General features: G+C 44.0%; 1 protein-coding gene across 2 annotated transcripts in view; it reads right to left on the bottom strand.

Annotated features, from left to right (window-relative positions):
• Positions 1 to 15,488, bottom strand: part of myo6a (myosin VIa) — an 86,682-nt gene that overhangs the window by 20,463 nt on the left and 50,731 nt on the right. The window contains exons 16-25 of one of the 2 annotated variants that reach the window (XR_006079259.1): positions 10,898 to 11,025; positions 10,632 to 10,727; positions 10,155 to 10,325; positions 7,764 to 7,802; positions 7,389 to 7,482; positions 6,173 to 6,303; positions 5,975 to 6,052; positions 5,360 to 5,487; positions 4,030 to 4,120; positions 3,007 to 3,157 (exon numbers count right to left, since the gene is read on the bottom strand). Coding sequence is in view for 1 of the 2 variants with exons in the window: in XM_042300647.1 (XP_042156581.1) it covers positions 3,007 to 3,157; positions 4,030 to 4,120; positions 5,370 to 5,487; positions 5,975 to 6,052; positions 6,173 to 6,303; positions 7,389 to 7,482; positions 7,764 to 7,802; positions 10,155 to 10,325; positions 10,632 to 10,727; positions 10,898 to 11,025 (1,097 nt within the window). In the remaining variant the exon portion in view is untranslated. The remainder of the gene's footprint in view (positions 1 to 3,006; positions 3,158 to 4,029; positions 4,121 to 5,359; positions 5,488 to 5,974; positions 6,053 to 6,172; positions 6,304 to 7,388; positions 7,483 to 7,763; positions 7,803 to 10,154; positions 10,326 to 10,631; positions 10,728 to 10,897; positions 11,026 to 15,488) is intronic. The other variant, XM_042300647.1, reaches the window with a different exon arrangement.

Raw genomic sequence — 15,488 nt, 5'->3', positions numbered from 1 at the left:
AGCAGGTTGAGAGCTTCAAGTTCCTTGGTGTCCACAAACAAACTAACATGGTCCAAGCACACAAAGACAGTTGTGATGAGGGTACGACAAAACCTATTCCTCTTCAGCAGACTGAAAAGTTTTGGCATGGGTCCTCAGATCCTCAAAAGGTTCTTTAGTTGCACAATCGAGAGCACTGACTGGTTGCATCAATGCCTGGTATGGCAACTGCTCGGCCTCTGACCGCAAGGCACTACAGAGTGTAGTGCATATGGCCCAGTAAGTCACTGGGGCAAAGCTTCCTGCCATCCAAGACCTCTATACCAGGCAGTGTCAGAGAAAGGCCCTAAAAATCGTCAAAGACTCCAGCCACCCTAGTCATACTGTTCTCTATGCTACCGCACGGCAAGCGGTACCGGAGCGCCAAGTCTAGGTCCAAGAGGCTTCTAAACAGCTTCTACCCCCAAGCCATAAGATTCCTGAACATCTAATCAAATGGATAACCAGACTATTTGCATTGCCACCCCCTCTTTTACACCGCTGCTACTCTGTTATCATCTATGCATTCACTTTAATATTTTTTTAAATATTTTTGGCAGCTTGAGTGAAGGAGGCTTTGTTGCGAAATAGGAAGCCGATTCTCGATTTAATTTTGGATTGGGGATGCTTAATGTGAGTCTGGAAGAGGAGTTTACAGTCTAACCAGACACCTAGGTATTTGTAGTTGTCCACATATTCTAAGTCAGAGTGTACGGGCAGCAATCGGTTGAAGAGCATGCACTTAGTTTTACTAGCATTTAAAAGCAGTTGGAGGCCACGGAAGGAGTGTTGTATTGCATTGAAGCTTGTTTGGAGGTTTGTTAGCACAGTGTCCAAAGGGCCAGATGTATACAGAATGGTGTCGTCTGCCTAGTGGTGGATCAGCGAATCACTGGCAGAAAGGGCAACATCATTGATATACAGTGAGGGAAAAAAGTATTTGATCCCCTGCTGATTTTGTACATTTGCCCACTGAGAAAGAAATGATCGGTCTATAATTTTAAATGGTAGGTTTATTTGAACAGTGAGAGACAGAACAGAACAAAAAATCCTGAAAAACGCATGTCAAAAATGTTATAAATTGAATTGCATTTTAATGAGGGAAATAAGTATTTGACCCCCTCTCAATCAGAAAGATCTCTGGCTCCCAGGTGTCTTTTATACAGGTAACGAGCTGAGATAAGGAGCACACTCTTAAAGGGAGTGCTCCTAATCTCAGCTTGTTACCTGTTTAAAAGACCTGTCCACAGAAGCAATCAATCAGATTCCAAACTCTCCACCATGGCCAAGACCAAAGAGCTCTCCAAGGATGTCAGGGACAAAATTGTCTGTCAAAAAGTCTCTCTCACTGTTCAAAAAAACCTACCATTAAAATTAGACCAATCATTTCTTTGTCAGTGGGCAAACGTACAAAATCAGCAGGGGATCAAATACTTTTTTCCCCCTCACTGTATATACAGAGAAAAGAGTTGGCCTGAGAATTGAACCCTGTGGCACCCCCATAGAGACTGCCAGAGGTCCAGACAACAGGCCCTCCAATTTGACACACTGAACTCTGAGAAGTAGTTGGTGAACCAGGCGAGGGAGTCATTTAGAAGCCAAGACTATTGAGTCTGCCGATAAGAATGCGGTGATTGAGTCGAAAGCCTTGGCCAGGTCGATGAAGACTGCTGCACAGTACTGTCTTTTATCGATGGCGGTTATGATATCGTTTAGGACCTCGAGCGTGGCTGAGGTGCTCGGAAACCAGATTGCATAGTGGAGAAGGTACGGTGGGATTCGAAATGGTCGGTGATCTGTTTGTCAACTTGGCTTTCGAAGATTTGATTTGTACAGCATTGTTGGCTAGGGGCTCGTAAGTAAGCACTTAACTAAGGTCTACACCGGTTGTATTCGGAGCATGTGACTAATACAATTTGATCATTAACAGAACCTTAAAAATTAAAAGTTCATATACACGGCTCTCAGACAAGAAGCATTTCTTCTCAAAATGCAGATCATAGCCCATGGACTGAGGCATCCTATTAAATCCAGCCTTGGCTCTGATGAAATATACCTCCCATCTTTAAAAAAAGCCACGATGCCAATGGGTAGAGAGAGAGAAGGCCTGATTCAAATATACAAAAACCGACCAAATATATAGCTGCCAAAAAAAAACATCAGGTCCTGTGAATAAATAAACCCTGTATCATGCTACTCACAAAATGAACAACAGGGGAGTGATTTACAGCAGTCAAAGCTGCCCTCATTTAAAAGTCTTGAGGTTCCCCAGAGGTTCCCCAAAAATTCATAGTCTGTACACTGAGCCTGCCATAATTGCACACCATCTGGCTGGCTGAAGCCTATTATTAACAGGTAGAGCTTCCCTCCAACTATCCACCATGTGTTAAATATTCCACACTGGGATGAATGTGTTATATAAGCGCTATGCCTGCATCCCAAACCGCATCCTATTTCCTGTATAGTGGACTACTTTCGACCAGGGCCGGTCAAAAGTAGCGCACACTACAGGGAACAGGGTGCTGTTTGGGACAAGTCTTTGACGTTGAGCGGATTCGATGCACATATTGGCGTAATGACATTCAGAAAACACAATGTTGAATGTAGAGAAATAATGAATTATGAAATATCTTGACAAAATACTATTTATGGAGCATATGGATAGAAGTTTGACATTCAAAGAAGGAATGATGAAACAAAGAAAGGTGAACAAACATGTCTGATGTCTGATCTCCCTTTAGCAAACTTAAAACAGACTTTTGTTTTTGGTTTCTTAGAGAATTGACAAGAGGAGAAAGAAGGAGTTGTATAGAGGTTTTCAACATCGAAACGTGGAGAAATAATTTATTTGGAATTAGAGAGAGTTTCAACTAACTTGACAAAATAGACTTTTGTTTTTGGATTCATAGACAAGAGGAGAAAGGGGTTATGTAGAAGTTTGACGTAAAAAGCAGAAAGGAGAGGTTACAAGGCTATCATCTCACAGACCTTGATTTTGACCATGGTTGCATTGATGGCGGCATCCAGCTCATGGATCTGCTTGCTCATCTCCTGCTTCCCCTCCTTCAGGCCGGCGATAACCTTGTTGAACTTATCCATCCTGTTCTTCAGGTTACGAACCTTCACCAGCCCATCGATCCTGTACCATACACACACAGTTAGTCGAAGACAGTTGGTTTTCAAATAATTACAAAAGACGCATAGTAACCCATCACACTGGCCTAGAAGCTCTGGGCCCGGTTGTATAAAACACCTTTAGGGTTTACCTTAAGGAATAATGTTCCCCTACCTAAGGGAATTGTTTAAATATCAAATATCTCCTTAGGTAGGGGCATACTTAAGGGGTTTTACGGTGGTTTGAAGGCATGTTTGGCAGAAAGAGTATCTGGCTACCATGGACACGACCTGATTCACTCACTAAACGTCTCGTCAAAGAGATCTACAATCAAGACAGGACAACCAAATTGCTTCAGAAGATAATAAACCATGTTTCTTGTTATTTTATATGGCTTTCTAGTACGTCAAGCTAGCTTACAGAGTACCTAAACCTAACGAGCCAGCTAGCTTTGTAGCCATGGATTGTGCACCTTCCATTGTTTAGCTAGCTAGCTGGTTGATGTTTTCCTTTGGGAACCAGAAGAGATGAAAGCAACATTCCCCTCCACAAATACTGTGTACATTGATATCCATACTGAATGAAGCCGTTAAGGGACCTCACGGGTACAATTAACTTCCACTTAATTTAAGGGGGGGGAACTTCACCTTAAAAGTTAAGGACAATTAAAGGGAAGGGAGAAGTAACTGAAGGTGTTTCATGCAACCGGGCTCTGTGGTAATCAGTACAGATCTCCTGGAGCTTTACAAAGGTAATAAGACAGTCCTGTGGCACCAGCTGGTACAGATAAGACGGTCTCTGTGGAGATGCATGCATCATGTGCTAAGCAGCCTGGCACCCCTGAGCTGTGAAAGTGCAGTATAATGAGGAAGAGAGGGGTATTAGAGGATACCCACCGGGGCTTGTGCTTCCTCCTGCACAGCCACATGCGCACCGTCTTCTGCATCTTGATGCAGGCACTGGCGCGGTACATCATCTTATTCCTCACTGTGGGAGACATGGAGCGTGAGAAAGAGAGGAGAGAAAGAGAATGACAATGAGTCCAGACATGTGGCGCGCCGCTGCTAAATGAATATAGGGGACACGCTGCACAGTACACTCCAGTGGTAATTCACACAGAAAGAGCAGACGATATGGAAATGTTGCCTCAGTGAGAGGTAAACCCAATGGGTCAAAGACTATGTGCGACTGAGTGCATGTTCCAAATGGCACCCTATTCCCTTATTAGTGCACTACTTTTGACCAGAGCCCTATGCACTACCTAGGGGATAGGGTGCCATTTGGGACACAAACGAGTGTAATATTGAGTACCATCCACCTTTTGCACTCAGAAGACTCAATTCGTCGGGGCATGGACTCTACAAGGTGTCGAAAGCTTTCCACGGGGATGTTGGGCCATGTTGACTCCAATGACTCCCAGAGTTTTGTCAAGTTGGATGTTGGTGGACCATTCTTGACACACACGGAAAAACTGTTGCGCTTGAAAAAGCCAGCAGCGGTGTAGTTCTTGACAACACTCAAATCAGTGCGCCTGGCAAATCAAATCAGTGCGCCTGGCACCCACTTCCCAGTTCTAAGGCACTTAAATATTTTGTCTTGCCCATTCACCCTCTGAATGACACACGTACACAATCCATGTCTCAAGGCGTAAAAATCCTTCTTTAACCGGTCTCCTCCCCTTCATCTACACTGATTGAATTCACCTCGTCAGTCCATGTCACGGAAAGAGCAGGGGTTCCTCATGTTCTGTACACCCAGTGTATACTGTCTGGGCAGGTAATAGATCATATCTGAAGGACTGAGGTGAACGGTCTGCCAACACGTCCCCACAGCACGTTAGAGTAATGGAGGAAAAAGCAATATCTTGGTCCAGGATGAAGAGGTTTAAAGTGACTGATTTGATAGTTTTATGAGGCGGTCTGATTATATCAGTGGACATCGCCACACAAAACAGATGGCCAGAGCCAGTTGGCGTTTTATGGTCAGAATTGGGTCAGAGCAACTGGTGCAAATCACTTTAAACCATTTGTCTCCTAAAACACGTGTTCACAAAGCATATCAGCATAGGCGAGCTGATCTATGATCAGGTCCCCCCTGTCCATATAATTTTATTCATTATAACCTAATTGGGAAAACTGTCCCTAGATCAGCACTCTTACTCGGAGACACTCTGAGAATACAGGCCCTGGTGTATAATGATGTGGTAGGTAGCAGGATGTTACTCACATTTGATGACAGAGGGAACACCACTGGACCTTCTTCCAGCGGCTGCAGATGAGCCACTGGTTGACCTTCTTGACCAGCTCTGCCAGGTGGTCAGGGTCAGACTTCATGATCTGATCAAACTCCTTAAACTGAGGTGAGGACGGATGGAGGAAAGAGGAAGGAGGCAGACACGGGTGGGGAGAGAGAGGAGGCAAACACGGGTGGGGAGAGAGAACAGAGCAGTCAAAGGCACTTTCCCCTCTAAAACAGCCATCAGTATGCGGATGTTCCCTGCTCAGTGGAGATGACAATAGCGGGTGGATATATTAATTCAAAGTCATAACAGCAGTTCCTGTCTGGTCAGGGTCAATAGAGGATAACATATTGATTTACTCATAAGCACCAAACTACAGAGCTTCAATGTTTAATGTGCGGTTTGGCATTTCACATCACTGACCAATTCATCTGGTGCAGAAATGAATACCCACAGTGTTAGATGGCTTATCAAAATCCCTTTCCCCTCACAGTCAAATGACTAATGCGGATTCCTTTGAAGTGGATTCATTCAGAGGAATATCGTAATGATGAGAACCAGCGCAATGACAACAGCACAGAGACAGATCGTGGAGTTCTCACCTTCCCAGGTCTGAAGAACACTCTGGTCAGCCCAAACTTGTAGTCGTTCTCGTTCAGACCCAGGGCTTTGAATAAAGCCTGCAGCGCAAATACAAGACGTCAATACATGTCATATCAACATGTCCAAACTGTGTTTGTAGAGGAGCCCAGAGCAGGGCCAGTGTGTGTGTGTGTGTGTGTGTGCCATGAGGCACTGACCTTGCAGAAGAGTCTTGGGTCCAGGCGAGTCAGCTTGGCAGGCATGTACTGCTTGTACATGTTGTAGAGCTCATGGAATGGCGCTCTGGAGGGGAAGCCTCCCTGCATGAGATCTAGCACAGACACCATTCCTACACAGACATACATAGGGGTCACTCCAGGCCAAAGAGAGAACACAACATCTTGGCACTTGTAACTAATGGCAGCTTTATTGTCAAAGGGGGATTTTTTTTCTTCTTCGAATGATGCATCAAATAACCTTAAAGAATCAAATGTTGCATCAGAAGTTGAGGCGTGACATGCCATTTAAACGTATTGTAAAACCATAGTTAAAGCTTCAATCTTCTCCTGTTCAGTCAGAGGTAAACTTCACACATTTCTCCGACTCATTCTTCCAATGTATCAAACTAACGTTTGCCGACTCCGCTCAGTCCATCACCCACTCAGTATAGTTAATGCGCTACCATTTGTACTTAAACTCAGAACTGGCGCAGTGTCTCTCCCTTTATCTGTGGGATCACTAATGAGTTCGTGAAGATTAAAAAATATATATATAATCTGGCATCTCCAAGGACACAGAAGAAAAGCATGTCAAATGCAATATGCACATTTACCAGGAGAATGGGACATTTCATTTGCCTAGCAGCCTTTAGTTTAAAGGTCCAAGAAAGAGGAAAGTTCAGAAAACACTAAAGTAGAACAGCTCTTGGCTGTTGTCCCCAGCGGGGCCACCCCCACATAAAACCATCTAGGTCTAGGACGAAGAGGATTTCTGTGGAACTGGGCACTGTCAAGTTCAGGTCACTGGTAGGAACTTGTGACGAACAAGCAGAAACGTAGATGCTATACAGTAGCTCGTCAACTGTAATTGTGTGCCAATTTCTGGAGAGAAAAGAAAACTGCGTTTTCAATAAACACATGTGAAATCACACCGGTCATTTTGCATTTGATTGCTTTCGGGCAGATTCAAAAATCCACATCTGTAGTCATGTCTCCCAGTGTAGTTGTACGCAAGTTACATATAAACAAATGAATAATTAACGCTTTACAGTACGGTAGGGAAACTCATCGTCATCCAACACCAATGTAGAGTGTGTGTTAAATGACACCCTATTCTCTTTATAGTGCACTACTTTTGACCAGGGCCCATAAGGACTAGGGTGCCAAGTTGATTAGTCCTTCTCTTTAGCACTAATATATATATATATACACTGACCTGAGCACTGCAGCTGGGAGAGGATCTGGGCCCCTTCAAACTGGTGGCTAACCATCTTCAGATTGGGCTTGATACAGCGGATGAAACTGGAGCCCTGGGGGGGGCGAGAAAGAGAGAATCATAAAGGCCCTATTCGATTGAAGTGTTTCTATATGCAATTTCAAGCTGTTAAAAGCCCTGACAGCAGCCACACTGAAGATGGCCACAGCGCACTTCTTTGGTAACCCAGATTGGTTGGACATCGACATACAAAAGAAAACATTTCCCTGGGAGATCGATAAAGTTTTATTATAGGAGACCTGATCTCAGCTCAAGTTAGATGCCCTGTGAGTGGGGTGAAGCAGTAAATCGTTGAGCACTGTAGTAAATACTAACCGTGCTGCGAAGCTTCTCCAGTAGAATGTTCAGCTGGGTCTGTCGAGGTAAAAGAAAAAGAGAACCTTTGTTTAGTGACACCGACAGACCTGTCTAGTCTAAGACGATATGAACACATGCTTACTAAGCGTGCTCGCTCGCCCTCTGCCTCCAGCTCACCTGCCCAAAACTCAGAATCAACAGCTACTTAATAAGCAACAGTACAGCCGTGAAACCACGCGTTTTATTGTTGAAGCGCATTGAAACTAAAACGAGAGATTCTGTTTTAATGTAATTCATGCAAACGGGTCTAAATACAACCCCGGTAGGACCACAGGAACAGACGGAGGAACGCATTGTGGTATGGCAGACAGAGAGACAGACAACCGCTTGCTGGCCCCTCTCGGTCACTGTTCTAGAGCTCTTGTTGCAAATCCCCTGTAATTTTCCCAACACGTCCAGGTTTCTCAGAGATCCCAGTTCAAATGAATTCCTGGGTTTCAGGAATTACCCAACCAGTATTTCTGGAAAACCTGGGAATTTTGCAACCCTAATCTGCAAAGAGCTGTGTTTAACAGACTGATTGCTCTAGGGACCGCCAGTGGGACATTGACATTCATACACCCACCCACCCATATAGTCAGCTGCTAACGCTTTCTATCTCACCTTGTAACCCTGAGAACAGATAGGTACTACAATGCATCAGTGCTCAGGCCTTAGTCAAGCTCAAAGACTTCTGATCTATATCACTATTTCTAAAGAAGCTGCCTTATTTACAGTAGCGGCATAATATTTACAGTAGCTACATAATATTTACAGTAGCTGCTTGGCAGGCAGTCATATTGGGAGCAACTGCCAACTGGAATGCACATAAGTCTTGTACTTGTCAGAATTTCAATGAGGCATCGTAATTGGATCGATGGTCATTGATCCTGTCAGTAAAGACTGATCTGATCCTACAAGCTATGGATCTCGCAGTAGCAAAAATATTGACACTACACCGGCGATACTGATATGAATAACTTTTCGATTAATTGGAATTGAAAGCTGCCAACATCAGATATCATTAGCAAGTGTTTGCCGTGGGCTGAATTCAGATTCAAACCCAAAGTATTCATGTTGTGTTGCAGGGGACAAATTGTGGAGGGAGGCAGCACAGAGACTAGACTGGGGAGGGAGGGGACAGGGGGTGGCTGGAAGCGGTTAGCTGGAGAACAGCAGGGCGTTCACTGCATTATTCACTGATGCATTGTGGGATTCGTCACACACAACAGCACAAGACGAGTTACCTTATTTCCCTGGCTGTTTCTACGAGTCATCACGATTGATTTTTACCCCCCCTACGTTTCTGCATCTCTCCCTCTCACTACACAACTTTAAATCACAGCTATGATGGGGGATAGGCAAAGGATGGATACAGGAGGAGGAATGAAGAACAGAGCAGAAAGGGAGGTGGAACAGTGGGAGGGAGAGGTATTAGGAAGAACACCACAGGTAACAGGAGAGAGAGAGAACACGAACTCTGTGGAAACTAAACGAAGGGTAGATTCAAATCAGACAACACCTTCAAAACACATTATGCAACCGAGAATCCTGTTCAAGCCCTCTAAAATTGCAATAACTTTTTGTTACGCTCTTTAGCTCTTAACCTTTCTGCTTCTCTCCACTGTCTAGGTGCAGTGCAGTTACGTGACAGCTAACAAGAAATGCCTATTAGCATGACAAAATATTTCCCTCGGATTTCACTTCATAATTATTAATATAATAACACTTCTCACAGGATCAATATCACTTAGCATAGAGTAATGAAGAACGTGACTGTTATGACCATAAAGTAAACATGTAGCCTTGATGCTACTGTTTTGCCTATAAAAACACAGGATTAACATTCATGAACATAGACAATGGTGTGTGCATCCCAAATGGCAACCTACTCCCTATATGGTGCATTGCTTTTGACCAGAGCCCTATGGGCCCTGGTCAAAAGTAGTGCACTATATAGTGAATAAGGTGCCATTTGGGATACCTACCATGTTAAGCAGCATAAGAATAAAGCGTGGTCAGAATAAAGTGTGGTAAGAATAAAGCGTGGTCAGAATAAAGCGTGGTCAGAATAAAGCGTGGTCAGAATAAAGCGTGGTCAGAATAAAGCGTGGTCAGAATAAAGCGTGGTCAGAATAAAGCGTGGTCAGAATAAAGTGTGGTAAGAATAAAGTGTGGTCAGAATAAAGCGTGGTCAGAATAAAGTGTGGTAAGAATAAAGCGTGGTCAGAATAAAGCGTGGTCAGAATAAAGCGTGGTCAGAATAAAGCGTGGTCAGAATAAAGCGTGGTCAGAATAAAGCGTGGTCAGAATAAAGCGTGGTCAGAATAAAGCGTGGTCATAAAAAGCATGGTCATAACATGTCCTCACCTTGAATTTGTTGCCGACGCTGATGAAGCTGAGTTTGCCTGCCTTCTGTTTAGAGTCCTTGGCATTGATGGAATTCTCAAAGAGATCCCGGATGAACCGGTCTTTAGACTCACTCACCAGGCACTCCAGGGACATGTGCAGCGCATCATTGTTCTTCTCCACAAACTTGGTCTGCAATTCAGAGAAAATGTACAACCTTGAAGATGCAGAAGTACCCCGTTCAAAAAAAGGCTACTCTGCTTGGGAAGATAAGTGGGGCACTTAAATCAAAATAAACATGCTTTGAGTTCCACCTGCTGGGTTTTGTGCAGGTTTCAAAGCAGGAGAATGTTTGGTGGGCGATGCTGCAGTATAGGCCTACCACAAGGATATGGTGGATAACATAAATATACATGATAAAAATTATTTTAAAAAGGTGTGATGTTTTTTTTGCCTTCAGACATCATGCTGAGTCATTGTGTGTGAACTTGAACATACTGTCTCATAGCACACCGCTCCTGCAAAGTGTCTGACAATGAATCCCTCGTCATCCCTCACGTTCCTGTGGACTTGCAGCTTGGATTTCCTGGGCACCTGAGGGATGCATCACACACCATCCATTTTAAATAAGTGAAACAAATACAACCACTGAAGCATGACCTTTCAAATGGCTTAAAAGAAAGAAACACAAATTACTTTACAAACACTAAAATGCACACACACACAAAGAAAGGACATGAATCCTGATTAAAGTTCAAACTCACGGTTAGTCGGAAGTGGTTCTTGTGCTTGTTGTGTACGGTCTCTGCAAAGTGCTGGTCGCTTGGCTGAGGTAGACGATTCTCTTCATCCAGGATGTCCAAGATGCCCACCAGCTTGGCCTCCACAAGGTCTGTAAACAGACAGAGGTCAAAAGGTCAAGGTATCCCAAAATGACTATATCCAATCATATTTCAGTTTGAGCTATACTGTTGCTTCCTGTATTTCCTTAGGGGTTTAGTCTTTGTATAGCCCAGGGCTGGATTACCAAATGCGGTAGTCCGGCCATGCCCAGGGCCACTGAATAATGTAGAAGGACTGAGAAGCTCAGTTCTGGGGACTTTTTAAAAAGGGACATTCTACTACAAAATTAAAATAAAACGATGCTGCCACAACCTAAAATATAATGTCCACCTCCTATGAGCATTGTATGTGCTGCATTGACCATGCACACTGAACGCAAGTGTCTCGTTTTCAAGGAACAAATGCGCTCCGGGCTAGGTCTGTAAGGACAGTGGCATAGAGAGAGAGAGATGACTCAAGTAGAAAACTATAACAATGGAAACACGGCATATCACGTTTAACAAACCAAACATTCAAATCCCGTTACAGAATGTAAAGAAACCAAAACTGGTCCAAGCATCAATACCGGTATATTGTAAAATACGGTATACCGCCCAGCCCTACTAGCACACAGCTCAGACACCCATGCATAACCCACAAGACATGCCACCAGAGGTCTCTTCACATTCCCCAAGTCCAAAACAGACTATGGGAGGCGCACCGTACTACATTTAACTCTATTCCACATCAAGTAACTCACATAAGCAGTCAAATCACATTACACCTTACAGAACAGTGTGGAACTGAGTCACACACACATGCCTAAATTGTGTGTTGTGGTTAGTAGAGCAGTGGCTGGAGGGCACACACTTAATGTACTGTGAAATTTGATGTAAAATGTATTTTAATGTTTAAAAATTGTATCATAATGTATATTACTGCCTTAATGTTTGCTGGACCCCAGGAAGAGTAACTGCTGCCTTCGCAGTAGCTAATGGGGATCCATAATAAACACAAAGCTAGGATCCCCCTCTTTTTAACAAAGGCCATTAAAACAGCTTTATGAATTGTGCCTTGACTGACAGAATACATGTTTCCCTCCCAATGGCACTTGCAACTTGAATGCGCATTGAGGAATATTTATCTTGCATTAGAATGCACAACAAGCCGACTAGGTCAATAGATGTAATATTTTACAATGGGGTTGTCAGATTTCTCTATCCATTAGTCATTTTGTTTGCAGAGGAAAAGTCTGTGCTCTTCCAGCATCTTCAAAGTAGAACATGAAAGTGCGCCTTTCATGTTCCATATATTTTTGTTGTGGCGGCAATGATGTTGCCGTGGCGCAACGCCACAGCAAAATGTTTGCAGCGGAAACACTGCACTGAAGGTGTAAGAGAGAAAGCTCCAAAAGTATTGGGACAATGACCCATGTTTCGTTGCTTTGTCTCTGTACTCCAGCACTTCGGATTTGAAATGATACAAACAACTATGAAGTGCAGACTGTCAGCTTTAATTTGAAGGTATTTCCATCCATACCGGGTGAACCATTTAGAAATTACAGCGCCATTTTGTACATAATGTCCCCCCCCATTTTAGGGGACCAAAAGCATTGGGACAAATTCAATTACTGTATATGTGTATTAAAGTAGTCTAACATTCAGTATTTGGTCCCATATTTGTAGCACGCAATGATATCAAGCTTGTGACTCTACAAAACTTGTTAGAGCGTTGGGCCAGTAACCGCAAGGTTGCTAGATCAAATCCCCGAGCTGACAAGGTAAAAATCTGTCGTTCTGCCGCAGTTAACCCACAGTTCCTACTCATTGTAAAGAAGAATTTGTTCTTAACTGACTTGACTAGTTAAAAGGTAAAATATAAATACAAAACAAACAAAAGCGCAAATTGGCATATTCTCAGGATTTCGCAATGCTGCAAAAGCACAAGCATTAGAATCACAAATGACTGTCCCTTAGGCGAATACACGGATTCAGTGACTGAGTTCATCAGGAAGTGTATAGGAAATGCTGTACCCACTGTGACTATTAAAACCTACCCAAACCAGAAACAGTGGACAGATGGCAGCATTTGCGCAAAACTGAAAGCGTGAACCACCGCATTTAACCATGGCAAGGTAACTGGGAATATGGCCAAATACAAACAGTGTAGTTATTCCCACCGTAACACAATCAAAACAGGCTAAACGACAGACAAAGTGTAGTCGCAATTCAACAGCTCAGGCACGAGATGAATGTGGCAGGGTCCACAGACAATCACGGACTACAAGGGGAAAACCAGCCACGTCGTGGACCCCGACGTCTTGCTTCTGGGCAAGATAAACACCTCCTTTGCCCGCTTTAACACAGTGCTACCGACGCAGCCCGCTACCAAGGATTGTGGGCTCTCCTTCTCCGTGGCCGACGTGGGTAAGCCGTTTAAGCTTGTTAACCCTTGCCGGCCCGACATCCCTAGCCGCGTCCTCAGAGCATGCGCAGACAAGCTGGCTGCAGTGTTAACGGACATATTCAATCTCTCCCTATCCCAGTCTGCTGTCCCCACTCGCTTCAAGATGTCCACCATTTCTTGGGTACAGGAACAAACTGAACTAAATGACTATCGCCCTGTAGCACTCACTTCTTTCATCATCAAGTGCTTTAATAGGCTAGTTAAGGATCATATCACCTCTACCTTACTGGACACCCTAGACCCACTTCAATTTGCTTACCACCTCAATAGATCCACAGACGATGCAATCGCCATCGCACTGCACACCACCCTATCCCATCTGGACAAGAGGAATACCTATGTAAGAAGTCAGTTCATTGACACATACATACATACATACATACATCTCAGCATTCAACCCAATAGTACCCTACAAGCTCACCATTAAGCTCGGGGCCCTGAACCTCGCCCTGTGTAACTGGGTCCTAGATTTCCTGATGGGCCACCCCCAGGTGGTGAAGGTTGGAAACAACACCTCCACTTTGCTGATCCTCAACACAAGGGCCCCACAAGGGTGCATGCTCAGCCCCCTCCTGTACTCCCTGTGACTGCGTGGCCACGCACGTCTCCAACTCAATCATCAAGTTTGCAGATGACACAACAGCAGTAGGCCTGATTACCAACAATGACGAGACAGCCTACAGGGTGGAGGTGAGGGCACTGGGAGAGTTGTGCCAGGAAAATAACCTCTCACTCAACATCAAATAAACAAAAAGGCACTGATTGTGGACTTCAGGAAACAGCAGAGGGAGCACGCCCCTATCCACATGGACAGGACTGCAGTGGAGAAGGTGGAAAGTTAAGTTCCTCAGTGCACACGTTACTGACAATCTGAGTGTCAGGGGATAATTGTCAGACTTCAGTCACCCTAATCAGACTCATCTCTGCTACCGCACGGCAAGCAGTACCGGAGGACCAAGTCTAGAACCAAAATGCTCCTTAACAGCTTCTACCCCCAAGCCACAAGACTACAGAACAATTAATCAAATGGCCACCGGACTATTGCATTGATGATTCCATTATTTTACTTTTAGGTGTGTGTATTGTTGTGAACTGTTAGATTACTACTGCACTGTTGGAGCTAGGGAACACAAACATTTCGCTACACCCATAATAACATATGCTAAATATGTGTATGTGACCAATAACATTTGACATCGGTACTGACGCACAGACCGGTTTGGGTTTTTACTTTACCTTCCATAGCGGTATTTCAATGTTTGGTTTGCTAAATGTGATAAAATAAACATGGTAGTGTGGGATTTATTAGGGATTCCCATTAGCTGCTGTCTTCCTGGGATCCAGCAGCATTAAGGCAGTTAGATACAAATATTACATTTCATAACACATTAAGTGTCTGCCCTCAGGCCCCTACTCTACTATCACATATCAACACAAAATCCACGTGTACGTGTGTAGAGTGCGTGTGCTGTGTGACAGGTCCGTTTTTATAGTTCACTCCGCTACATGAGTCGTCCGTCTCCCCCTCTCTCTTTCCCCGCCCCTAGTCACTCAAGGAGCGCAGTGGTTGCTTCGACCGCGAGACCACTCGTCTTTCACTCTTCAGTCTGCATGGTCAATGCAGCAGATGCAAACAAAGCTTTGACAACGATGCCGCTTTCCACTTGGCATCTTAATAGAAATCCACAAGGGTTCTATAATTACACTATTAGTTTGTGTTTCTTACTGTGTGCAAACAGCTAGTTTGTCTTTTATTAGCAAGTGGCGGCAGGTAACCTAGTGGCTAGAGTGTTGGACTAGTAACCGAAAGGTTGCAAGGTCGAATCCCCGAGCTGACAAGGTAAAAATATATGTCGTTCTGCCCCCTGAACAAAGCAGTTAACTCACTGATCCTAGGCAGTCATTGAAAATAAGAAAAAAAATTTAACTGACTTGCCTAGTTAAATAAAAAGGTTTAAAAAAAATCTAATTAAAATAAGTGGCTAAAATAAATTGTTAGCTGCTAATCGCAAGTAAGCTAGCTAGCTAATACATTTACTGAGTTTTTACTGAGAAAACATAGCTAGC

This window comes from Oncorhynchus tshawytscha, linkage group LG18 (genome assembly GCF_018296145.1).
Source record: "Oncorhynchus tshawytscha isolate Ot180627B linkage group LG18, Otsh_v2.0, whole genome shotgun sequence".
In the NCBI taxonomy this organism is placed as follows: Eukaryota; Metazoa; Chordata; class Actinopteri; order Salmoniformes; family Salmonidae; genus Oncorhynchus; species Oncorhynchus tshawytscha.
Note: the sequence above shows the minus strand (reverse complement) of the source record. Positions and strands in the feature narration are given on the sequence as shown.